Source organism: Neophocaena asiaeorientalis, unplaced genomic scaffold (assembly GCF_003031525.2).
Source record: "Neophocaena asiaeorientalis asiaeorientalis breed wild unplaced genomic scaffold, Neophocaena_asiaeorientalis_V1.1 scaffold77, whole genome shotgun sequence".
Lineage (NCBI taxonomy): Eukaryota > Metazoa > Chordata > Mammalia > Artiodactyla > Phocoenidae > Neophocaena > Neophocaena asiaeorientalis.
In genome coordinates this window covers 4913705-4939588 of record NW_020174645.1, presented here as the reverse complement: position 1 = coordinate 4939588, position 25884 = coordinate 4913705, and the positions used below count along the sequence as shown (strand labels likewise).

The window sequence follows — 25884 nt, the reverse complement described above, 5'->3', positions numbered from 1 at the left end:
AGCGTATGGCTCATCCTTTCCCAGCCCTCTGCAGTTACCTTCTTTGCAGCCTGGGGAAGGGGGCCTGGCAGGTGGTGGAGAGTGTGGGCTCAGAGAGGCCTGCCTGCCAGACGAGATGGTACAAGTAAAAGGCTCCCGTACCGCGTAAGCCTTCGGTAAACGTGGAGCAGTATCACAGCAAGAATCGGTCTGTGGCTTAGTCTTGTCACCAGTGGGAAAACACGCAAAACCACATGAAAACTCAAAAGAATGGCCTTTTGTTTTCTTATACTTGGGGAACTTTTAGCTGGCCTTTCTTCTTGCTGGGGTAAGTAAGGGTGGGGTTCGGTTATTTCCTTTGGATTCAGTGTTCACCAGAGTTTGATACTCAGTCACTGGTGTTATGGAAAGTAACTTTAGGTGATACGTGGACTAGCCTATTCTTACTTAATAGGTATATATTTACTTTTTATGTAGATTAGAAAAACTATAGCCAGCACACAAACCTGTGACTTCACAGATATCATTGCTTAGGGTAAGGCTGGAGTAAGAACTTAATTTTAGTAGCCAGAGCTTAAAGAGGAGCATAAAGCATGGCATTAAAACACTAAGGCAGCGTGGGAGTCGCAGCAGCTGAGGGGGTGTGGCTGCAGCTGGGGGGGCGTGGCTCTGCCTCCCTGCGTCCTGGTGTCACACGTGGGTGGCCCCAGAGGACGTTTACTGAAGCCCATGTCAGAGGCGATTGCTAGGCATCCAGAGTTTTCTCCTCCCCCGATTTTCTCTTTTTTTGTAAAAGGTAATTATTGTTGTATGTTCTTTGTCTTTGATTTATATTTTACACTTGTTTAATGATTTCCAGCCCAAGGGTGGTGGTGAATTTCAGAAAGTTGGAATTGGGAATGAGCTTTTGGGAATCATCGAGGGTAGGAATGGAATGTGGAGCCACGACAGAGTTCACTAAATCTGTGGAATTCTGTAGAAAATTTGTTGAGCGTCCGTGTGCAAGGCCTTACCGTGGCTGGGTGCCTGTGTCTGCACCTTTTTGTCCCAGAGGGCTGCTTGTATTCTGGTTTGGGAGGAAATACGCCCAGGCGGTAGACTGAATTTAGCTCTAGTTTTTGACCTAGCTTCTTGCAGTTCTGACAGCCGCGGCACTGTGTTGAACCCTGTCTTCTAGTTACCATTGCCACGTTTACCCCTACCCGAATACCGCCGAGGAGCGGAGAGAGATTCAGGAGGGCCTGAACACCCGGATTCAAGATCTGTATACTGTGAGTAAACCAGAAACTTGCCTCCTTATCCAAGGGTTTGTAAAACATTTACAAATCCATTTACTTTCTTTTTTAATGTGGAAAATTTTGGTTGTGGACAAATCAAGGTGTTTTAGGGAGTTTGGAATGGCACCTCCCTCCTCTTCGTGGGAGTTTTATTTTAGCAGGCTGTTAGAAACCTAGATGTTTTCTAAATGACGGGACTTTAAAGAATAGTCTGGTCCTCTTTGATCTGTCAGAGTGTAATTCTTTTTTTTTTTTTTTTTTTTTTTTTTTTTTTTTTTTTTTTTTTTTTTTTTTTTTTTTTTTGCGGTACGCGGGCCTCTCACTGTTGTGGCCTCTCCCGTTGCGGAGCACAGGCTCCGGACGCGCAGGCTCAGTGACCATGGCTCACGGGCCCAGCCGCTCCACGGCATGTGGGATCTTCCCGGACCGGGGCACGAACCCGTGGCCCCTGCATCAGCAGGCGGACTCTCAACCACTGCGCCACCAGGGAAGTCCCGGAGTGTAATTCTTGGTCAGAGAGGACAAGCGAGCCCCATTTACAGTGCTGGCTGTAATTTTACCTGCACTATTTCAATTCCCATTTCTCCTTAGGTCAGCGAGGGCTGTTGGTAACAAGAAGCGGACTCTGACCCACTTGAGTGAAAGGGGATTTCTTGGCAGGATGGGATGGGATGGGAGTTGGTGGCTCACGGGTTTTGACAGGGAGCTGGGCCGAGGCTGGGAGTGGGCAAGACCCAGGCCCCCAGCTCTCTGGACCCAGCCAGGCCATCATGCCGCCACAGGGACCACGACTTCTAACCATTTCCTGTGCCCTGGGGTCCTTTCTGGAAAGGCAGCTCCAGGGCCTGGAGGAGAAGGACGGAACTTCCTTAACTGTCCCCAGAGAGGCAGGTGCCTGGAATTCGCCCCCCCACCCATCACTGAGGAGAAAGTCCCTCAGAGGAGGTCAGGTGCCCAGTGGACACTCTGCTGAAAGTCCATGTTTGTCCTCACCTAGGTGCTTCACAAAACCGAGGATTACTTAAGGCAAGTGCTCTGTAAAGCCGCCGAGTCAGTCTACAGCCGCGTCATCCAGGTGAAGAAGATGAAAGCCATTTACCACATGCTGAACATGTGCAGCTTCGACGTGACCAACAAGTGCCTCATCGCCGAGGTCTGGTGTCCCGAGGCCGATCTGCATGAGCTGCGCCTTGCTCTGGAGGAGGGCTCGGTGAGGCGGCCCTCCCCTCCCTGCCAGCCCTTCCCCGCAGGAAATAAGATAGAGGAGGAGAGGACACCGTGTTGACTCTTTTGAACTGAAATTATGGAGAGTTGGCCCCTCGAGGCTCTGTGTGCACGTGCATGTTTTTAGTTGATGTGTGGTTGATTTACAGTGTTTCAGGCGTGCAGCAAAGTGATTTGCACAGGCGTTTTTAATTTGCTCTTTAGAGTAAGGAATTCAGTCTCATGGTTTAAAAGTCAAAAAAAAAATTAAAAAATATAAAAGACCCAGTGAAGTGTCTTCTTCCTGTCCAGAGCCTCATGTGCCCAGTCCCTCTGCTCAGAGACAACCCTTGTTTTACTGCTCTTTTGTCTTTGAGCTTCTTAATCATAGATAAGCAGATGGGAATATATAAAGGGAGAGAATTCCCTTCCTTCACAAAAGATTGTGTGCTGTTCATACTGTTCTTTTCTCATAAGAAAACTTGCCTGTTGTTTAATAGCTATTTAATATCCTGCTGAATGGATGTACCGTGGCTTATTGAACCAGTTCCCTGGTCATTTAGGTGGTTTCTAACTTTATGAATACCAGTGCAGTGACTAGCACTTGACCTTTGACGGTTCAGACATGCACAAGCCTATCTCCGGGTAAATGCCCAGCATGGAATTGCTGGATCAGTTTTGGCAAATATTGCCAGTTGTTGCATTTCTCTTATTTTGAGTGAGGCTGAATATCTTTTTGTACGTTTAAGAAGAGCCTTTGAACTTTCACTTTTTTGGTGAATGCTGTGTTCATATGCTTTGCCCATTTTCTGCTGGGTTGTTGGCCTTTTTCTTATTAATTCCCTTGGCTCGTTGTCTGTGATACGAGAACAGATATTCTCCCCAATTTGTCCCTTGTCTTTTGGTGTTTCTTTCTGTTTGTTTGCTTTGGTCGTGCAGAAGTTTTTTGTTAAATATAGTTGAACCCATCCACCTCTGCTCTTACAGCCTCTGAACTTTGAATAATAGCTTTTTTCCACTCCTGGGCTATGGGGTCAGTCTCCCACGTTCCTGTGAGGGTTTTTTCTGTATCAAAACTTAGTTCTTGGAGAGATAAATTAGGAGGTTGGGACTGACATATACACACTACTATATATAAAATAGACAACCAACAAGGACCTACTGTTTAGCACAGGGAACTCTACTTAATACTATGTAATAACCTATGTGGGAAAAGAATCTGAAAAAAAGTAGATGCATGTGTATAACTGAATCACTTTGCTGTACACCTGAAACTAACACAACATTGTAAATCAACTTTACTCCAATATAAGATAAAAAAACAAAAAAAAAAAATCTTAGTTCTTTACTGGAAATAGCAGGTTTACAAACTTCAAGTGGCAGTTAAGGAAACAAGTTTTCATAGGAGATTTTGGTTTATCACCTTGTCTCATTACATAATTCGGTTACGGCACAAACGTAAAACACACAGTGCTGAGAAAGAAGGAAATACATAAATTAGTTATTTTGGAGTATGGGACATCATCTATTTTATTTATATATTTTAAAGCTCTAGATGATTCTTATTTATTGAGGTAACATCGGTTTTGAGGGACATGACTAATACTCCTGTTGTGTGTGTGAGTATATATAAGTAGTCCCAGGATCACCAACATACAACTGGAACTTAGTGGTTTAGCTCTTAAAAATGTTCAAGAGGAATTTAGAGAGAGCTACAGTATTACCTCATAAAACTGAAAAATAGGCAAGAATAAACCAAAATGTCAGTACGGCAAAATTTTGTTTTTTTCTTGGCATACCTGTCCCTGCCTGCTTCCCACCACTCAGCCTTGCTAGGTTCTTCCTTCTCCCAAGACCACGTCCCCCAGGAGCCTTCCTCATTTCCTCCTGTCACTTCTGCTGTACTTGAACCTCCAGCGGGGTGGTCAGTACTTCCCCACGTGCTCAGGGCCTTTCCGTGGCAGCCAACGAAGATTTGTTGAAAGAGCTCTTGGGTGGTAATTTTTTCTTTCTCTGTCTCTTTTCATGTGAAAGAGAGAGAGCGGTGCTTCGATCCCCTCATTCATGAACACAATCCCAACAAAAGAAACACCCCCGACTCTCATCCGCACCAACAAATTCACCGAGGGGTTTCAGAACATCGTGGATGCCTACGGGGTTGGGAGCTACCGAGAAGTGAACCCAGGTTGGAAGCCTGAATTTGCCAGTCTTTGTGTCTTATACATTTTATACATCACGCTGCTTTTTTTCCCTATAAGAATATAATAGATATTTGGAAAAATAGGCCCACTATTACTGTTTTGTTATCTTATTTAGTATAAAGTGTTAATTTTAACCTGTCAGTTCTCTCCTGAGAATTTGGGAGAAAGTCAAGATCATTATACAGTATGTGGTCATGTTTGAATTAACTAGAATTTTCTGCCTTTGCTGCGAATCAGAAATCGCTTGCTTTTCCCGCAGCTCTCTTTACCATCATCACTTTCCCCTTTTTATTTGCCGTGATGTTTGGAGACCTTGGACATGGCTTTGTGATGTTCTTATTTGCCCTCCTGTTGGTGTTAAATGAAGATCATCCCAGACTAAGTCAGTCACAAGAGGTAAAAACATAAACACTCGGGCTCATTGTATCTGTTTGGGCAGTATTAGTAGTGATTCTCTTCTGTTTAACTAGAAAAAGAGACATTTAAAGATGTTCAGGGGCTTCCCTGGTGGCGTAGTGGTTGGGGGTCCGCCTGCCGATGCAGGGGACGCGGGTTCGTGCCCCGGTCCGGGAAGATCCCACATGCCGCGGGGCGGCTGGGCCCGTGAGCCATGGCCGCTGAGCCTGCGCGTCCGGAGCCTGTGCTCTGCAACGGGAGAGGCCACGGCAGTGAGAAGCCCGCGTACCGCAAAAGAAAACTGTTCAGTTTTGGGCCAAAACCGTAACCTACCTGAGACATGGTTTCGGGGGCGGGTGGGCCTTCACCCCTGTGTGATGGGGGCGTCTGTGCCGTGAGCTTGCTTTTGAGCAGCCCTGAGAGGAGCGGTTAAGAAAGTGCCCAAACCCGGTCGGTCACGCCGGCTCATTCTCCCGGTGGCCCCGCTTTGCGCCCCACAGATCGTGCGCATGTTTTTCAACGGCCGCTACATCCTCCTGCTGATGGGGCTGTTCTCAGTGTACACGGGCCTCATCTACAACGACTGCTTCTCCAAGTCGGTCAACCTCTTCGGCTCCGGGTGGAACGTGTCTGCCATGTACAGCTCTGGTCACAGCGCAGCGGAGCAGAGGAAGGTGATGCTCTGGAAGTGAGTGTCCTGCTGCCAGACAGTGTCTTAGGTGGAGGGAGTTCCTCCGAGTCTCCTTCCCCCTCCGCAGGAGGCCCTCACCCTGCTTTTTGTTACAGTGACAGCGTCGTCAGGCACAACAGGGTTTTGCAGTTGGATCCCAGCGTTCCCGGAGTGTTCCGAGGCCCTTATCCTCTTGGCATCGATCCCGTGAGTGTCCCCCCCTCCCCATTATCTCGGGTTCCTCGGTGCTGCCACCTAATTTTTTAATTAAAATTAAAAAAAATTTTTGGCCATGCCGCGCGGCTCGTGGGATCTTAGTTCCCTGACCAGGGATCGAACCTGTGCCCTCAGCAGTGGAAGCGCGGAGTCCTAACCACTGGACCTCCAGGGAATTCCCAGTGCCACCTCGCTTTAACTGTCACAGAGGTTTCTCAGACTGCTCAGCACGGTTCAGGTGGTCGTACGCGAGGGGGTGGTACTCTGGGGGTTTCTGCCTGGACGCCAGAGGCTCACTGTGTGTTCTGAGTCAGGCTGCTGTACAGAAGAAGCTGACGGTCAGTGCCCAAATACAAGACCACGGGGAGCTGGGGCTACGGTCTGTCCTACTTCCTGACCTGTTTTACTCTAGTGAGAAGTGGCACTTCCGGAGCCATGTAATGTGCACTGTTTCTTCGATTTCTTCTTTGTACAGGCGAACTGTTTTTTTACCCTTTGATGTAGAAAGAAATAGTATGGAATTTTAGAGTGGAAAGGGAACTTAGGCTTATCATGGTGCTTATTGAGGTGGTTGTTTGAAAGGGAAAAAGTGTGGGGAGAAGGAAAGTGAAGCTGGGGCTCCAGGGCCGGGGTTGCCCCTGTCCTGCCCCCAGCATGGCTCACCAGGCTGCTGCTTATGAGGCCCAGGTAGCATTTCCCTAGACCCAGGGGTCTTCACGAGGAACCTGAGCCTTAAAAGCAAAGCTTAGAAACTACCTCGAAATTTGTTTGGAGTGATGCGATACAGTAGTGGAAAAAACTGTGACAAAAGTCTAGCATTCCCTAATCTGAGCTCTCCAAGGTAGCTCTCTCCTAAATGTACATTCTCATCTCTAAACATAATTGGTATAATTTAATGTTGTGAATATAATTGGAAACTTGAAAAAACCTGACAAAAGTCTCCTTAAGGAACAGCACTTTTCTCCTAAGGCAGTTGAAGGAAGTAAAAGTTTTCTTTTTGTTTTGTCTTTAGATTTGGAACTTGGCCACAAATCGTCTCACTTTTCTGAACTCTTTCAAAATGAAAATGTCTGTGATTTTAGGAATTATTCACATGACTTTTGGAGTCATTCTGGGAATATTTAACCACTTGTAAGTACAGATTATTTTTTAACCAGTATTTATAAGCCAAGTATTTGTTATTTCTTAAACTTTGCTTCTTGATGGTAGACTACATGGATCTTAAAGGCAGCCAGCATAGTGGTTTGTTGTATTAATATGATTCTGTTTTTTATTTATTTTTATTTTTAAGAATTTTTGGCTGCGTTGGGTCTTTGCTGCTGTACGCGGGCTCTCTCTAGTTGCGGCGGGTGGGGGCTACTCTTCGTTGCGGTGTGCTGGCTTCTTATTGTGGTGGCTTCTCTCGTTGCGCAGCGTGGGCTCTAGGCGATGTGGGCTTCAGTAGTTGCAGCACGCGGGCTTAGTGGTTGTGGCTTGTGGGCCCTAGAGCACGCGGGCTTCAGTAGTTGCGGTGCATGGGCTTAGTAGTTGTGACTTGGGCTCTAGAGCACAGGCTCAGTAGTTGTGGTGCACAGGTTTAGTTGCTCCGTGGCATGTGAGATTTTCCCGGACCAGGGCTTGAAGCCGTGTCCCCTGCATTGGCAGGCGGATTCTTAACCACTGAGCCACCAGAGAAGTTCTATGATTCTGTTTTTTTTTTTTTAATTAATTTATTTATTTTTGACTGCATTGGGTCTTCGTTGCTGCGTGCGGGCTTTCTCTAGTTGTGGCGAGTGGGGGCTACTCTTCGTTGAGGTGCGCGGGCTTCTCATTGTGGTGGCTTCTCTTGTTGCAGAGCACAGGCTCTAGGCACGTGGGCTTCAGTAGTTGTGATATGTAGGCTCAGTAGTTGTGGCTTGTGGGCTCTAGAGCGCAGGCTCAGTAGTTGTGGTGCACGGGCTTAGCTGCTCCGTGGCCTGTGGGATCCTCCCAGACAAGGGTTTGAACCCGTGTCCCCTGAATTGGCAGGCAGATTCTTAACCACTGCGCCACCAGGGGGCCCCAATTCTGTTTTGATGATAAGGTTTTTGTCAGCTTCATTGATTCAGCAAATATTTGTTGAGCACATAGAAGGTGCCTGGCACTATTCTAGGCACCAGGGATTGAACAGTGAGGAGGACAGAAAAAAGTTTTCGCCCGCATGGAGTTTACTTTCAAGTGAGGGAGACATGCAACATGTACATTCGTATTTATTTCCAGAGGTGATTTTTGTCATATCGTTTTTTCATTTTCTAAATCAGAAAACTTTTGTTTGTTTCTTAGAGCTGGTATATTAGGGGAAAGAAATTATGTCTTTTTTCTCTAGCTGGATCTGACAGTGAAACACTAATCATCTCTACTGTCCTCACATCTCTTTTCTTTGTGGTTACATCTGAATCGTAAGACAGATGACGTTATGCTGAGATAGACTTTGTCACAGAGAATTTAAGATTAATTTACTCTTTCCTTTTTCTCTTAGTCCAATGTTGTTCATGGGTTGATCGATTCCTTTGGTTTTTTTTCCCTAGACATTTCAGGAAGAAGTTCAACATTTACCTGGTCTCCATCCCGGAACTTCTCTTCATGCTCTGCATCTTTGGCTACCTTGTCTTTATGATCGTCTATAAGTGGCTGGTTTATTCAGCAGAAACCTCCAGAGTCGCTCCTAGCATTCTGATTGAATTTATTAATATGTTTTTATTCCCGGCTAGTGACACAGGTGGTCTTTACCCAGGACAGGTAAGCAGTTGTGTCTTCCACTGTGAAGAACTCAAAGGAAGTCCTCCTGATAGCTTTTTTGTTTTCATCAGTAGAATGATTAAAGGTGCTTTCCACAGGCCTCCCAGGCACAGAGGGGCTTTCTGCTCCTCTGTGTGTTATCACAAGAGGGTGCCATCCTGCTCTGAGAGCTGTCTCGGGGGCCCTGGTCAGACTGTGTATTCCAAACTCGCTGCCCCTCAGTAGCTGTGAAAACTGGTGGGAAGAGAATGTATTACTGGAGGGTTCCTGAGGGCTGTCCATCCATCCATTTTTCCAGTTTCTTTAAAATCAACCCCTGACTAAGCCAGGTCCTCAGAGATCTGGCACTTGGACCACAGCACGCTGGCCCTCTCCAAAAATGGCTTTTCTATAACTGTGCATTTGTGTGATGCCATGCACGTCAGCTGTGAGTTTAGGAAACGAAAGGAAAAGACACCCTGGCGAATGTAATTTAGCTTGCGTTTACTTTATGTTCCTTGTTAATCAATAAAGAGACATTTTACTTGGTTTCCACTAGTTTAAGTACACCAATGATATTGTTAGCACATCTTCACGTTTTAACTGGCTTCCTCCCCTTTTGCACCGACAGGAGCACGTCCAGAGGCTGCTTCTGGTTATCACAGCGTTGTCTGTCCCTGTGCTCTTCTTGGGAAAGCCACTCTTCTTGTTGTGGCTTCACCGTGGGCGCAGTTGCTTTGGGGTCAGCAGGGTAAGTGTGGGTTTGGCTGCATGTTTGTAAATGATGAGCAAAGTCTGTTTTTAGTTGTGAAAGGTTTTGTAAAGAAAACTCCTTCCAAGGGGTCCCAGACTCTGATTTAAAAGCCAAAGCTTCCTTTATCGAGAACTTTTGCGTTGCCTGTTCTGCAGAAGCGTGGTGCAAAGAGCCTGCCATGTCTGGGCACGGGAGACAGGTCCTCTGGTAATGAACCACAAACCTATCAGTAGATGGAACTGAATCCCTCAGTACTGCTTGTCATTAAGCATTTTTGTTCCTTATTCTTGCCTCTTGATTTTTCAAGGTTTTTTTGTTGAATTTAAATAACATAACTAAAGGAAATGTGGAAAATATAGAAAATAATGCCTACTATTTCTCCTACTCAGTTATAACCAGTGTTAACCATTTGTTGAGTTTCTTTCCAGACTGTTTTCTTGTGTGTCTAGTTTCTCATTTTATTTTATTTTTTATAAATTGTGGTAAAAGATACATGACATAAATTTTGCATCTTAGCCGTTTTCAGGTGCGCATTCAGTGGCATCACGTGCACTCACATTGTGCAGCCATCCCCACCATCCGCCCCCAGAACTTTTCCGTCTTCCCGAGCTGAGACTCTTTACTCATTAATATTAACTCCCCATTTCCCCTCGACCCAGCCCCTGGCACCCACCCTTCTACTTTCTGTCTCTATGAAGTTGACTGCTTTAGGTACCTTATATAAGTGGAATCATATAATGTTTCTGCTTTTATGACTGGCTGATTTCACTTAGCCTAATGTCCTCAAGATTCCTCCATGTTGTAGCTTGTGTCAGATTTTCCTTCCTTTTTAAGGCTGAGTAATATTCCATTATATGGATAGACCACATTTTGCTTATCAGTTCATCCATGAATGGGCACTTGGGTTGTTTTCACCTTTCAGCTACTGTAAATAATGCTCCTAAGAACATGGGTGTATAAATATCAGTTGGAGTCCTTGCTTTCAGTTCTTTTGGGGATATACCTAGAAATGGTAATTCTTTGTTTAATTTTTTGGGAACCACCAAACGTTCCACAGTGGCTGTGCTATTTTATGTTCCCACCAGCAATGCACAAGAGTTCCAGTTCCTCCATACCCTAATCAACACTTATTTATTTTCTTTTTTTGTTTGTTTACAATAGCCATCCTAGTGGGTATGATATGCTTATTTTCTTTAAAGGACTTTTTTCTTTATTCCTAAAGAGCTGAATTTTTAAAAGAATTGAAGGGGTGCTAACTTTGATTTTGTCACAACCTTGTGATTTTTTTTTTTTTTTTGCGGTACACAGGCCTCTCACTGTTGTGGCCTCTCCTGTTGCGGAGCACAGGCTCCGGACGCACAGGCTCAGCAGCCATGGCTCACGGGCCCAGCCGCTCCGCGGCATGTGGGATCTTCCTGGACTGGGGCACAAACCCGCGTCCCCCGCGTCGGCAGGCGGACTCTCAACCACTGCGCCACCAGGGAAGCCCCACAACCTTGTGATTTTAAAGGCACTGACTCTGTATTCTTTGGGTTGTCTTTTTAGAGTGGTTACACACTTGTAAGGAAAGATAGCGAGGAAGAAGTTTCTTTGCTGGGAAGCCAAGACATAGAAGAGGGAAACAACCAAATGGAAGATGGTTGTAGAGAAGTGACGTGTGAAGAGGTAACCTTTTCAGTTACTGTTGGTGATGTTAGGTAAGGAGCCAGGCTCGCACAGAGATGATCGTCATTATGAGAGTGATAAGAATCATCTTAGAAAACAAAATTCAAACAAAACAACCGTTACTCCAAGCTTTCCACATGCTGTTCTGGTCATACAATTGTCATCATAATATAATGATTCTGGGTTAACATTTTGTGAGTTTCAGTCTTACAGTGGGATTTATAGTGTTAACATTACAAGTTGTGATGCTGAGTGACTTAAGGTGCCATGAACATTGCTTTGAGAAGACTCACGTCTTCATTAGAACTTGCCCATAGTTGTAAGAAAGAGACCCAATTCACACTGGCTTCAAGGGGAATCTGCTGGCCCACATCAGGATGGGGCAGAGTGGGCCCCAGGAGGGTGGGGCTTTGGATCTCCAATCCCAGCAAGTCTGAGTTAGTTTTTCTTTGCAAGTTTGCTTCATACTCTGAAGCCAATTGGCCCCTTGGTGTTGGAACCGTGGCCACAGTGAGCACTGGGTTTATTTTCTTCAATCAGAGAAAAGTGCACTTCCCTGCTTGTTACCATGAGGAAAAATCCCAGGGAAGTGCTTTGATTGGCCTGGCTGGGGTCACTTGCCATCCCTAGACCAGTGACTGCTGCAGTAGTCTGCATGGGCTGCCACGACCACAGACTCGGGGGCTTTGGCTACAGAAATGTATTTCCCACGGTTCTGGAGGCTGGAAGTCCAAGGTCAAGATGTTGGCCAGGTTGGTTTCTCCTGGGGCCTCTCTCCCAAGCTTGTGGACAGCCACTTTATCGCTGTGTCCCCACATGGCCTTTTCACTGTGCGTGCCTCTTTGGTGTCTCTTCCTCTTCTTATAAGGACACCAGTCCTATTGGGACATAAGCCCCACCCTTATGACTTCATTTAACCTTACTTACCTCCTTAAAGGCCCCATATCCAAACACAGTCACATTGGGGATTAGGGCTTCAACAGACAAATTTTGGGGGGAACACAATTCAGCCCATAACAACTGTGTGATACAGGGTTAGATGGCAGAAGAAGCAGTTCCTCCCAAAGAAGGGAAGCACAGTCCTGGCAGACAGAACAGAGCACGTCTGTTACTGTGGTCTGCTTTATTTTCTTGGAAACTTTTTTGGCTGTCCGATGAGGACGAAACAGAATTTCTTAGTCAACCTTTTGTAATTATTATGTAATTTAGTGTTTTAATTTGGGACAATTAATAATTAAGTTTTTAAGATCATAAAGAAACAGAAAGCGGAGCTGGAAAGAATGTGGGAGCCATCTTGCCCAGTGTTCTGCAGCCTTTTCACTATCAGGGACTCTTTTATAATTTCCCCTTGTCAGACTTGTATTAAGATGCTCTTATCTATTAAACACACACACGCGTTCACAGTCTCCTAATCTTGTGGTTGGTAGATGTCTGTTTCTCATTACACGTTTTGTAATTACTAAGAGTACCTCAAGAACCTCGTTGGGCTGCCTGAGGGCCGTGGGCATTGTGCCATCACAGTTCTGGTCCAGCCACACTCGCCTTACGTGCAGGACTGTGGCCTGGGAACAAGGGGGCGGGAGCTCTGTGGGTCGGGGAGCTGGTTAGTGGCGGAGTTGTGAGCAGAGCTCTGTTCCTCACACGCCAGCACATCCTCACCAGTATTCCAGAAGCCAGTCCTTTCACTGTAATCCTGAAAGTGGAGAGACTTGTAGCTTGTGGAAGTAAGCATGTCACGGGTGGAGTCTAACACATGTTGTGTCATCTCTCTCAGTTTAATTTTGGAGAAATATTAATGACCCAAGTAATTCATTCCATCGAGTACTGTCTGGGATGCATCTCCAACACCGCTTCGTACCTGAGGCTCTGGGCACTCAGTTTGGCTCACGCACGTAAGTTTTGCTTAGACCTGTAGCTCCCAAACTCTGTGTCGAGACACCCCGCAGCGCCTCGGTTAACTCATGGGGGCACCATGGGACATTGAAAAATTTTGATGGAAAGGGCACTATTTTTCAGATACTGTGTGAACAGGGACTGTTAAGTTGTTTGGACTTGACTACTTACTGCACTGGTCTCCTGGGTATTTCTTTTGGCCTCAGGGTGCTGTGAAAAAAATCACTGGGACACACGAGGGGCTTCAAGGACCGAGAAGGCTTGGGAACGTCTGGCGTAGGCATTTCGCTCCCTCTGCTCTGACCATTATTGTTTTTGTTATTACTATTATTGTATTCAATGCTGCCTTACCAAGTGTGAATGTCTAGTTATGTCAAGCAAGTTCTAAAACAATGCTGATTAATAGTTTTGATGCGTGGATTTCAGTTACCTGCGTTTAGTTAAGTCTCAGCAGTCCCCCAAGAACATGGTTGAAATTTCAGTTACCACAGTAAAAATTGTGTCTATGGGGCTTCCCTGGTGGTGCAGTGGTTGAGAGTCCACCTGCCAATGCAGGGGACATGGGTTCGGTCCCTGGTCTGGGGGGATCCCACATGCCGCGGAGCGGCTGAGCCCACGCGCCACAACTGCTGAGCCCGCGCACCTGGAGGCCGTGCACCGCAGCGGGGGAGGCCACCGCAATGAGAAGCCCGCATGCAGCAACGAAGACCCAACACAGCCAAAAATAAGTAAATAAAATAAATAAATTTATTAAAAAAAAAAAAAATTGTGTGTATGGGTGCGAAGTGCAGGCTTCACTGCTAGCCCTTCAGCCCGCAAGCCGCTATGTAAATAGCACGACGCGCATCACCATCAGAGACCAGCCGCATCACTTCTCCGAGTCTGTTGCGGTTGGACCCTGTGCACCTGCTGCTCAGTTCATGCGCAGACAGCAAGGCGCATGGTGGCGCTGGCTCCTTGCGGGCCGGTGGTAAACCCACATGGCATTTAAAAGCGGATTGCTGAACCGAGGGAATTGGCCAACAGAGATGAAAAAGTGCAGCAGAGGAGCAGACAGTGATATGCTGGAAGTGAAATGCAGATGGAATGTAACTGGAAGTTTAGGAGAAAGAGCTGACACGGGAGTGGTGACACTGGTGCCGTTTGAGAGGCGAAATCTGCAGCCAGAGGAACTTGGTGATGTACAGAAAGAAGATGCAGGTGTCCCAGAAGTGGTGCCACAGGAACTCTAGGAGGTATTTCAGGACATTGAAGGTGCAAAGCATACAGTGTTAGAAGCTGATCCAAACTCAGAAAAGAGTCGGACAGCCAAGTAGGATGCCAAGCATTAGAGAAGAGGCTCACTCCGTGTCAAGGTGCCCAGCAAGCCCAAGTCACATGAGAAGAAGGCTGTTCAAACCACCCTTGATAAGTTCTTACCAAAACCCCCAGCAATTGAATGCTCAATGTTTCTAATGTTTTAAGAACAGATTTACTCTTTTTTTTTTCATTTCTCTGTGCATTTATAACCAACAGTAAGAGAGTTTTTAAAGTTTTGACAAAAATTTTGAAAGGTCCCAGAACAATTGTAATTTTTCCCGTTGACCATTAAGGATGCTTTGGACAGTCATTGCTCTGCTCCTGCATTACTGTGCAAAGACTGTACTTGGGAAAACTACCAGATGATAGAGGTTTTTTCTGTTGTTGTTACATTGATATTTTTGTAAGCATAGCCGCAAGTCTAGAACTTGCTGGCGGGAGGGGGTCCATCATCTTCATATTACAGAGGAGGAGACTGAAGCCCAGTGAGGGTTGATGCTGGCGCAGGGTCACCCACCTGGCCAGTCAGTAGCCGAGTCAGGACTGACGCCCAGCTTCCCGCTGCCTGGCCCAGTGCTGCGTTGGGACAGAGCCAGCCGGACCCCTGTTTGGGTCAGGATCTCTCACTGGCAGGCAGGCAGGGCTCTGATTTCTCTGGAATGTCAAGTCTTCCTCCGTGTTTGAGATGATCAAGTTGCTGGTTAACTTTTACGTGGGAAGCCGATTACGTCTGTCTTATATGGGTGTGTATTTATTTTAGGGATAACAATTCAAAATTGTTTCAGAAGGAAACCCAGTCTAACTAGCTAATTGAAGTGACTCACTGAAGGTGAACAGAAGTTAACTTTGCAAAATGCTTGCCTTGCAGAGCTATCTGACGTGCTGTGGGCCATGCTGATGCGGGTCGGCCTCCGCGTAGACACGACCTACGGGGTCTTGCTGCTTCTCCCGGTCATCGCTCTCTTTGCGGTTTTGACCATTTTCATCCTTTTGATCATGGAAGGGCTTTCTGCATTTCTTCACGCCATCCGCCTCCACTGGTGAGTTTGGAATTTAGCTTTGGAACTGTTACTTAACAAAAATCTAACACCCTACTCCCCCAGTACGTACATATATGTGTAACAGTTCCAGTGATATGTATACTTATACATATATTATTTAGGCTACTTCTCCCCTTCCCGGGATTGGGATCTGTATTCTGATCCCCTGAGTTAAAATTGTATTTTGTTTCTGAGCTTTTGTCGCCGACACATAAAAGCAAGTTTACGCTTGCTGAATAATTTTGTGTATTTCATACTTTCGATTCACTTTGGGTCTGACAGGTTGCTTTATCTTATTGTAAACCATATTTCTTAATGTTTTACAGTGTATATCAGATTACTTGTCTGTGTATCCAGTTACTGGGGTGAGAGAGGTTCCTAGTGCTCATGTGTATGTCCATAGGGTGGGAGGTGACGTGAGGTGTCAGCATTTTCTTCATGAGAAAGCCAGCAAAGGGCCGGCGTGTGTGTGTATTTTATCTAAGCAAAAGTATTTGTGCCAAGAGCATGTATGCAATGAAGCAACTTCAGAAGCACAGGAACTTTTTTCTTTTTTATCTTATAAATGTTGTTTTAAGGAATGTAGCAAGTGTTATTCAGAATCTTTCATTAATACATGGTTTTGTTTTGTTTTGTTTTGTTTTTTTAGGGTAGAATTTCAGAACAAATTCTACGTTGGTGCAGGCACCAAATTTGTTCCTTTCTCACTCAGATTACTTTCTTCGAAGTTTAGTGACGACATGGCATGATCATATTGCCGTATCCAACAAGCTTTCAGATTTAAGGAGAATTATCATGTTGTAGAATTTCCTTATGTTAAATTGATGATAGGAAAAATTCCATCTTCATTAACTGCCTTATGAGATAGCCAAATGATTCTGTAAGATATACCTCTTCCTCATATGTTAAATAATTTTGTAAAGTTTCTCAATTTCAGATATATAAATTTCTTTCAGTTTTTATGATGAGCAAATATAAGTTAATGCCAAAAGTTATGTTAAAGTTATTTTTAAAAATATAGGCTTGGGGGAGAGAAGCCAATTTTGAATGGCTAATTGAAAATGGTCTTAAATACTTGATTCCTTTTCAACTTATTTAAAAAAAAACTAGAGTTATTCTGTCACCTGAAGTTGTCAGATAATATTTTCCAACAGCTGAAGTTAAGTAGTTTTTAAAAAAATTCAATGATGGTTAATCAAAAGATTCACATTTATTTTGCTTGGTTAAAAGTATGCAAACTTTTTTTATCGTATGCTATCTAGAATTACCAGTAGAATTGTTTCTACGATTTTGTCTTGTTTTAATAATTGGAGAAAATGGGATAAAATAACATACAACAAATGGTTATCCCACTTGTATATTTTTTTAAAGACTCTTATCTTGTTATCCTTACATAAAACCAATTATGATAATTGTATGTTTGGGAAGATAAACTGTGTACTGAGCCTTAAAATCCAGTGTGACTGTAGACGATGTAATATGGATATGATTCGAACTTAGTGACCAGCTTGGCTGATGTCCCTGAACCAAAAGGGGTTTATTCTGAGTGAAGGAAAGGTAAGAAGTGGGATTTTGTATATTTTTATAATAAAATGTAAATTAAGGTATTTTACCATGAAGAGGTTGCACCTGTCCTTGAGAATAGCATAATTATAATGATTCCGTTTCAGACTAATTCGAAATAAATGTCTAATAAAGGCATTTAGAGTTAAACTTTTAAAAACTATTTAGATCAGTTGAAAACCAATTCTTACTAAGCCATTAATGTATATAATCTTCAGATTAAATTCATCTTTTCACTTGACATTTGAGTCAGTCCTGTTGAACATTTTGATCTGTCCTGTATTCTTGTAAATTATGTTCGTTTTTCATATTTTACTGTAACTGATTTTAGATAATTATTTTCAAAAAGAAACCTGCAGTATTTTCGCTTTCTTAACATTTTGAGTAACTCACATGAAGAGGCCCGCTTGTCTCCTTCACCTTGGCTGGTGGTAGAGAGTTTGGTGTTTTCATTACAAGTTAAGATCATGGTAGCCCTGAATTTAAGCGTATCTTTTCAGGTAATTTCAAGGCCTATTTGCTGAGAGGCATGAATTGAACATCATGACATAACTGTTGGACCGGGACACGAACCTGCGTCCCCTGCATGGGCAGGCGGACTCTCAACCACTGCGCCTGAGCAGGGAAGCCCTGAACCTTTTAAATTGTAGTAAAGATTCCATGCTACTCCTCTCATATGAGATGCTGTCCCTCATAATATCAAACATAAAATGATGCTGATGAAACTCTTAAAAATGATACTGCTGGGCTTCCCTGGTGGCGCAGTGGTTGAGAGTCCACCTGCCGATGCAGGGGACGCGGGTTCGTGTCCCGGTCTGGGAGGATCCCACATGCCGCGGAGCGGCTGGGCCCGTGAGCCATGGCCGCTGAGCCTGCGCATCCGGAGCCTGTGCCCCGCAACGGGAGAGGCCACAACAGTGAGAGGCCCGTGTACCGCAAAAAAAAAAAAAAAATGATACTGCTGTCAACGTGAAGTCTCTTCAGAAAGGCACTTGGACACTTCTTTTGGGTGAATATGAAATCTGAATAATGCCTTCCAGGTTTCAAATGTGTCCCTCACAAGTTCTTATTTTTATTATTTTACTCCAAGATGGTAACTAATTCATTCTTAGGAAACCCACCATTTTAACTGACTAGTAAACTGACTAGTTAACTGACTAGTAAACAAGAGACGTACAGGATCTGCTAGAATTCTTTTCTGTCCCCATTGGCAGTTGTCACGGGGGTCACTTTTTAATTCCAGTGAACGCCTCTCTCAGGGCATAGAACAGAGGGTGAAGAGTCACTTTTCAACTGAAACCTACGTAGTACTATAGAACATAATGGTATAAAAGACGGACTGTCAGTCCTAATTTTTGTGAAAGAACTCTCTAGAATTACAGTTTGATGGTGTCTTTTAGGCACCAAGGTAAATTGTCTTTGTTAATATAAAGCTGCTGGTTCCAGTGTCGTGTTACCAGAGCAGTTGCTCTGTTTTGTTTGTTAAGCTGTTTGGTAGAACTATTATGTGTACAGTTTTTAAGACATAACTTCATGCCCTTGATAGCAAGCATCCAGAGGAAGAATGCTCAGTTGTCTGGATGATGCTAAGTTGACCCGTTTATTTTCCTAACACGAAGTCACGACTGCCACGTCTTCCGGTTTTCATTCAGGTGTGCATCCTAAAATAGAAATCCAAGGGATTTCTGCAGAAAAATAGAGTTTGCTTTCGGCCTGCAAAGGTGAAGAAGGTCCTCGTGGTGATGTGATTGTGCTGAGTTAAGGAGTGCAGAGGGGGTTTGATGGGGGTTATGCTGAGCCCGTGGCCTGGCAGCTTATTGCGGCTAGGACTTTGAGGGGACTCGCCTTTCACTGAGTGCCACTCTGTCCTCACTTCTGGAATGGGTATTTTATAACAACATTCTGATCTGAATTTTCATTCTGCAGCAGTTTAATAAGGCGTAGACTATAGGATAGGTAACTTATGTTTACGAATTAAAAATTCAGACACTTTAGGGCCTGATTCATTTTGGAAAACAGAAATAAAAATAACTTCAACTGTTCTGCAGTCTGCATTTAAAAACAACTTTACTAAAAATTTAAAGCCAGGTTTGCTTGCATGCCATCTGGTATATCTCCAGCAAGGTTATTAAGAAATCTTATTCAAGATGATGAAAATAAGACAGGTCGGAGTAGTAATTTTCCAACAGCCAGGCCAATGATGCTGAACTTTGGTTTAGAATTTTAAGAAATACTTAGAATATTCTACCTGTTCCTTGATGGGAAAATCCAATAAGAAGACTAGGTTCTTAGGGTCAGCCCAGTAATCTAGGGGCTCAGTGAGGGAAAACGACTGAACAAGTTAAAGAACCACAGTGTATGAAGGGACACATTTGCATCTTCCTATCAGTATTGAACTTCCCTTTATTAATGAAAAATAAATTTATCTCTATTTTTGAAACATGGGTGTTTTGCTTTATTATGCTTTGGATTGGCTACAGAGCTGAAGAGCTCGGCTTCTCCTACTCTGTAGCCAGTGTCCCTTCTTGGGGCTCCCCCTTCCCTGATCCTGGTACACCGGAAGGAGCTTGCCCCTTCTTGGGAATCTTCGCTGTGTATTTGCTCTTCTGACGCCCTTTGATCCATAGCGACCCGAGGGCTCAGACTATAGTCCTTTTGCCTCGCGTCCAACTTTGCCTCTACCACCTCCGAGATACCGTGACCTTGTCTGTCACGTATCTTGCCACTGTTTCCTTATCGACAAAGCGGGCAGGACAGTCCCAGACGCCGTGGCGGTTAAGAATCACAGGAGGCCTTGCGCATGCAGCACTTATAAGGATCGTGGCGCACCTCCAGGTCTGCAGTCGGCTGCCTTCCTACACGTCTTTCCGTCCCCGGGGCTTGCGTGCGGCTGTCCAGCTCATCTCGGTCCTCCCAGGAGGAAGGGGGCGCCCAACCGGGGGAAGAGCCCCGGCCCTCCGCCGCGCACAGGCTGGGGCGCCGCGGCCCCTCCCCAGGGGCTCCGCGCCACCCTCCCGGGTCCCGCTTCGCGCCTCTGAGAGCGCGGGGTCGGGGTGCAGGCAGGGGCGCCCGGGGACCGTGGGGCCGCGTGCCCGCGGCGGCCGTTGCCGGGGCGCCCGTTGCTAGGGGCGCCGTTACCACAGACGCCTGCCCGGCGCTACACTCCCTGAGCCCGGTGCTGCCGGCTCTGCGGCGCCATGGACGACCTACGGGTGCTGTGGATGCGTGACCGAGTGTACACCGCCTTCGGCATCACAGACCCCCAGCTCTTCGAGGAGTTGCTGAACCGCAACGACGGCGAGGTCGAGGACCTCATCCTGTACTTCCTCAACCAGACCAGCGACGAGGAGGGCGCCTCGACTCTCTTCTTCTACCGCAAGGTGGTGCCCGAGGAAGTGGAGGTGGAGATCGGTGAGCCCCGCGGCCGCCCTCCCGCCGCGCCCCCTCCTGCCCCGTTCCCCACCTCACCACCGCGGGGACTGCAGACCCGCGCCCACCCCGCTCTTGGCCTCACGTGCAGTCCGCAAATGCTTATTGTCGCCCACCGTGTGCAGGCACAGTCCAGGCACTGGGTGAACTGGACAAGCCCACTTGGAAAGTCAGACCTTGAATGAATAATCACAACAAACACTCATTTAGCGCTTGCTCTGTGCCAGGTACAGTTCCAAACGCGCATATCAGCTATTGATCCCATGAAGTGGGTGTATTGTTATCCCATTTTACAGATGAGCAAGCTGTGGCACAGAGAGGGTTAACTAGCTCATCCACACAGGTCCCGTAGTAAAGACTCAGAAGAATATGTGTCGCTGTCCAATGACGTGTCATAGACGGATAGAGAAATGGCCCAGGGGCTGAGAGGGTCAGTTCATCCTCACTCTCTCAGATGGTGACAGGGTCTCCCAGAGGTGGAGAAGAGTGCCCCTTCCTATCTTCCCAGGCTCCCGACGTGCTATTGTAAAGTAACACCAAAACAATTTAAAAAGATTACAGTAGATTTAAACGTTTATGTTGAACAATTTAGCATTTTAAATAAAAATAATGACAGTGACTTATGCCCAGAACCTTCTGTGGAGGTGGCCGGTCCAGCCCACGGACACAGAGACGGCCTGGGGTGGGGGGAGGGGGAGACAGGACAGAGAGCAGGAGACACTCAGAAAGGAGATTGAGAGACACACAAGTTCTCTCCCAGTAGGAACACCAGTGTCAGTGCAGCTGTCACGGACCGGGTTTGTGTGATGTGTCCCATCAATGTCAGTCTCCTGTGCTAGTGTCACATCTTCACGAGGCTTCTGGATCCCCTACAGGACCTTTCACAGGGTGGGATGGCAGAGCCAGGCAGAAGTTTTTTTTTCTTAAAAGGTCATAGGCACATTTATTTTAAATGTACATTCTTTGCACAAAATAATACACCTTTCACTGTAGAAAAATCCAAGCCCATAAACAAACAATAACAAATTGCAAATGACACCCAGAGAGATGACCCTTGTAACATTTGGAATCTAACTCTATCCCCCCCTCCCTTCCCCGGAAGACCTTTGGACCTGGATGTTACATTATAATAGGACCTTGAATTTAGACTCTCATGATCACCAGGTGAAATTCTGGATACAAAGATACACTAACAGGATTGACTTTTACATGTACCATATTTCAGTAACCCTGATTTTGTATACTTGAACATATATATATATATCGAGACCCTAAGAAATGAATGCAACTTGGACTTCTTGTGACCTCTGAGGGCTTCTGTTAATAGTTCGTGGCTGTTTTCTGTGCTGTGTATACTACCACATGTTCAGCCCAGTGTCTCCTGGCAGGATGCCCCTGTTCTATGTGAAAGGAGAATTTAGTCTCACTTCCAAGGGTCCTCCTGCTTAATTCCTCCAAAGCGTCCTCGGAAATGCCCCGAGCACTATGTCTGTTTCTGGTCTGTCTCTAACCCACCCCTCAGCCCACCCCAACGTTCTTCCCCTCCTTTTCTGGGTCTTCTCACTGTCATCACATCTTGAGAATGGCAATGTATTCCCTGCTGAGGATGCCGTCCCCAGAAACTCAAAGCTACTGCTCCTGGGGGCACTAGTATGGTGTTGAGTGTTGGGGCTTGGGTTCTGGGCAGAGGTGGGGAGACGGGACCTCCTCCCCAGCTCTGGGTTTCAAGTTGTCACCCACCCTGTGCTTATTAAGCCTGCAGACTCACAAAGACCCTTGGTCAGTTTTATTGGATCCTTTATGGGGTCTCTGGTTTGTCCAGAGGACCTGGAGTGGGGTCAATGCATGTCCCTTCATCCCTCTTTTCTCTCTATTTCTGCCTCTCTCCTGGTCAAGACTTCTCTCTGCTCCTAGTTTGGAGACAGATGCTGGCAGGGTGGTCTTGAGGAAAGAGGGGTGTCTAGACCAGCAACAGCTAGTCCAAGATGCTGTTCTAATAGCTAAGCATGTGTTGTTTCTTGAAATAACAAAATGGAACCATCCTGTCCATATCACTTGATAACTTGCTTACATTTTTACACAGTAACTTTTAGAAATTGCAAACTTACACAGTAATTTAAAAATTACACGGTATTAAGTAATTAATACTTACTTCCAGTAAGTATCACTGAAAGATGTTCTCTTAAAAATTCACATAACACAGAATTTAGAAACACAGAAAATAAAAAGTGAAAAAATAATCCTTCACTCTTCCCTCAGCCCTGTTCCCATTCCTGTAGGTAACCACTAGTGGTAGTTTGGTGTATATCCTGCCAGATCTCTTCTCAGATCTATCTGTCTATCTATCTATCTATCTATCATCATTTATATCTTTCCAGATAATGGTATGTATATAATGATAATATGTAGATATATATATATAGAGTTCCTGAAATCATAAATAAGATCACTCTTTATATAGTATGTTGTGACTGGTCCTCCCTCAAAGATATCTTGCAGAATTTTTCATGTCAGTACCTATAGATCTATGTAACTTTATAGATGTACCATATCTTATTTATCCATTCCCTAACGAATGGACATTTATCTTTCCACAGTATTTTATTTTACACACGTCACAATGTGCGTCTACCTTTGTACTCTTTCGGTATTTCGTGGGAGAGATTTCTAAAAGTGGAACTGTGGGCTTGGCGGGTGTGTGCATTTACGGTTTGGATGGGTCCTGCCAAACTGCTCTCTAGAATGGCCCTCCCACTCCACACCTGGCAACGGTGATGAGGTGTCCGTTTGCCAACATCCTTGCCAACAATCGGTATTATCGTTAAAGTTTTTGCCAACCCCATAGATGAAAGGTGGATGCACTTCCTCGTTCTCATGTACATTTGTATCATAATCAGTGGGGTTGAGCCTCTTTTTTTATGCACGACGGTCATTTATATTTCTTCGGGGTGCTTGTAACTATGTGATCATCCTCTGTCCTTCATCTCATGGGGAATTTGCACAAATCTTTCTTTCATGTCCCTTAAGGCTGTTTCCAGTAACTGGGATGTTTCTGTGGGACTGTGTGTTGGTTCGCAAAGCACCCCCATACGACGGAGGGCAAGGAGAGACCAGAGAAAGAGGCAGCCAGCCACTCCGGACCAGTAGGTGGCGGTCTTGGGCGTGGCTGGCCGAGATCACTGCCCGCCCGCCGGCATCTAAGAGTTTATAGAGAGGCCTTCCCCGGGGTTCAGGCACCCACACTGTCTGGCAGTCTCAGCCACACCTGATCTCTCCAGGTGCATTCTTGAAATGGCTTCCACGGTGGGCATGGTGGGCAGGGTGGACATCCCCAGGACAGGGCAGGGGCAAGGGGCCTCCGATTGCCCGGGGTCAGCTTGCAGGTCGGGCAGCGGTCCTGTCTTCTCGATGACCTCCTCCAGCCGACTGTAATAGGCACGACTCTCCCGGGGCCATGGACCAACCCTCAGTGCCAAGGAAAGCAGTGGAACAATTACGTTTTTTTTGTTTCTTTTGCTTTATGTGGCTATAAAGACGGCGAGATTCCTGGCCTGTCTGAGGAGGAAGAAGAGGAAGAAGAGACCCAGTCGGTGGATAGAGCATCAGGTCTGGAATTGGGGGTGAGCGGCACTGGGGAGAGGGGCCCGCGTGCCCAGACAAGAATCAGTTCCTGCTTTTTACTTTTGTGAAGCTGCGACTTGGTAAGAAGTACAAGGAGAAAGTGCTGGGTGTGCATAGGTTCATTATTAACTACCTGACGCTGCCATAACCAAGGACCACAGACTGGGTGGCTTAGAACAACAGCACTGCCTTGAAGGAGTGCCGGAGGCTACAAGTTCAAAATCAAGGTGTGGGCAGGCCCTGGGGCCGGATCCTTCCTGGCCTTTCCCAGTTTCTGGTGGCTGTAGGCTTCCTTGATGTTCCTTGGCTTGTAGACACATCCCTCCAATCTATGCCTCTGTCGTCACATGGCTTTCTGCCGTGTGTGTGTGTGTGTGTGTGTGTGTGTGTATGTGTGTGCGCGTGTGTATGCATGTATGTGTATGTGCACGCATGTGTACGTGTGTATTTGTGTGTATACATGTGTGTGTGTATGTTTGTGTGTGTATATATGTGTATGTGTTTTTATATAGTGTGTGTGTGTGTGTGTGTGTGTGTGTGTGTTTGAATCACCTCCTTTCTCTCATAACAACACCAGTCATTGGATTCAGGGACCACCCTCTCCACTATGACCTGTTGACGAAAATAATAAACAATCAATAATAAGAATAGAAAAGATTTTTATTCGAGCCAAACTGAGGACTGCGGCCTGGGGGCCAGCTTCTCAGGTTACTCTGAGAAGCTGCTCTGGAGAAGCAGGGTTTTCAGCACAGTTTTATATCCTGTCAGAACAAAGAACATTAAACAAGTCAGGAAACCTTTCTTCAAGGTTTCAAAAAACAAACAAAAAAAACAACAGAGCAGCACGTACATGCACAGCACATACAGCAAGGCCTTGGCACCTGGGAAGGGAGTTGTATTATCAAGGGAGGACCAGCATTGGTGTCCCAGGAAGGGAGGCATTTAATCTTTATTTTTTATTTATTAAAAAAAATTTTTTTATTGGGGTATAATTGATTTACAATGTCGTGTTAGTTTCTGCTGTACAGCAAAGTTAATCTGTTATACAAACACGTATATCCACTCTTTTTTAGATTCTTTTCCCCTATAGGCCATTGCAGAGTATTGAGTCGAGTTCCCTGTGCTCTACAGCAGGTCCTTATGAGTTATCTGTTTTATATATAGTAGTGTGTATGTGTCAATCCCAGTCTCCCAGTTTATCCCTCCCTCCCTCACCCCCCCGGTAACCATACGTTTATTTTCTACATCTGTAACTCTATAGTCTTTATTTTCCACGTGGACATTCCTTACTTCTGGTCAGTGCGCCCTTTTCTTTAATAATTAAAGCAGATGTACAATGTCGGTCTGATAGGCCACATACAAGCTATTTAAATTAGCATCAAATCCAAGTGAACTCACGTAGAAGCCAGAATGACTTCTCTTCTCTGTATCTCAATATGTGAACGTTTCTTTTATCAGACCTCATCTCAACTAATTATATCTGCAAAGACACCGCTTCCAAATACGGTCACATTCTGAGGTTCTGGGTGGACACGAATTCAGGGCGGGGGGGTGGCACTCTTCCACGCAGAACAGCACATAACATAAAAACACCCAGGCTTGTACGGCAGTGTCTCCGACAGCTCAGCCAAGAGTGCACAGTGTGGGCTGTGTAGAGAAGGCTGCCACTGTGCCAGCTACAGATGCCATCTCTTTGGGCGAATCAGAGGCGCGAGTCAAGGCTTTTGCTGCTAAGGAATTGAAATGTCTACATTAGAGAGCTTGCTGTGACACTCCTGGCTGGGCCGTGACACTCGGTCCCCTGCAGGCTTTGAGTTACTTTCCTGTAGTGATGAAGCAGCCGTGGCTACCTGCATTGGCCCTGGGCTGCGTTCTCAACCAGGGGTGATTTTGGCCCCCAGGGGCCTCTGGTGATGTCTGGAGACATTTTTGGTTGTCACAA

At 45.7% G+C, this 25884-nt stretch overlaps 2 protein-coding genes across 2 annotated transcripts in view; both read left to right on the top strand.

Moving 5' to 3' along the window:
- ATP6V0A2 (ATPase H+ transporting V0 subunit a2) overlaps window positions 1-17133 on the top strand; it is a 36447-nt gene extending 19314 nt beyond the window's left edge. The window contains exons 8-20 of the mRNA XM_024758584.1: window positions 1157-1250; window positions 2254-2466; window positions 4494-4644; window positions 4920-5056; window positions 5557-5744; window positions 5843-5933; window positions 6955-7073; window positions 8489-8699; window positions 9310-9429; window positions 10978-11097; window positions 12872-12989; window positions 15158-15329; window positions 15979-17133. Of these exons, the coding sequence (XP_024614352.1) occupies window positions 1157-1250; window positions 2254-2466; window positions 4494-4644; window positions 4920-5056; window positions 5557-5744; window positions 5843-5933; window positions 6955-7073; window positions 8489-8699; window positions 9310-9429; window positions 10978-11097; window positions 12872-12989; window positions 15158-15329; window positions 15979-16078 (1834 nt within the window). The 3' untranslated portion in view covers window positions 16079-17133. The remainder of the gene's footprint in view (window positions 1-1156; window positions 1251-2253; window positions 2467-4493; window positions 4645-4919; window positions 5057-5556; window positions 5745-5842; window positions 5934-6954; window positions 7074-8488; window positions 8700-9309; window positions 9430-10977; window positions 11098-12871; window positions 12990-15157; window positions 15330-15978) is intronic.
- Window positions 17134-20064: 2931 nt separating this feature from the next.
- DNAH10 (dynein axonemal heavy chain 10) overlaps window positions 20065-25884 on the top strand; it is a 148662-nt gene continuing 142842 nt past the window's right edge. Inside the window, exons 1-2 of the mRNA XM_024758684.1 lie at window positions 20065-20303; window positions 23856-23927. Of these exons, the coding sequence (XP_024614452.1) occupies window positions 20090-20303; window positions 23856-23927 (286 nt within the window). The 5' untranslated portion in view covers window positions 20065-20089. The remainder of the gene's footprint in view (window positions 20304-23855; window positions 23928-25884) is intronic.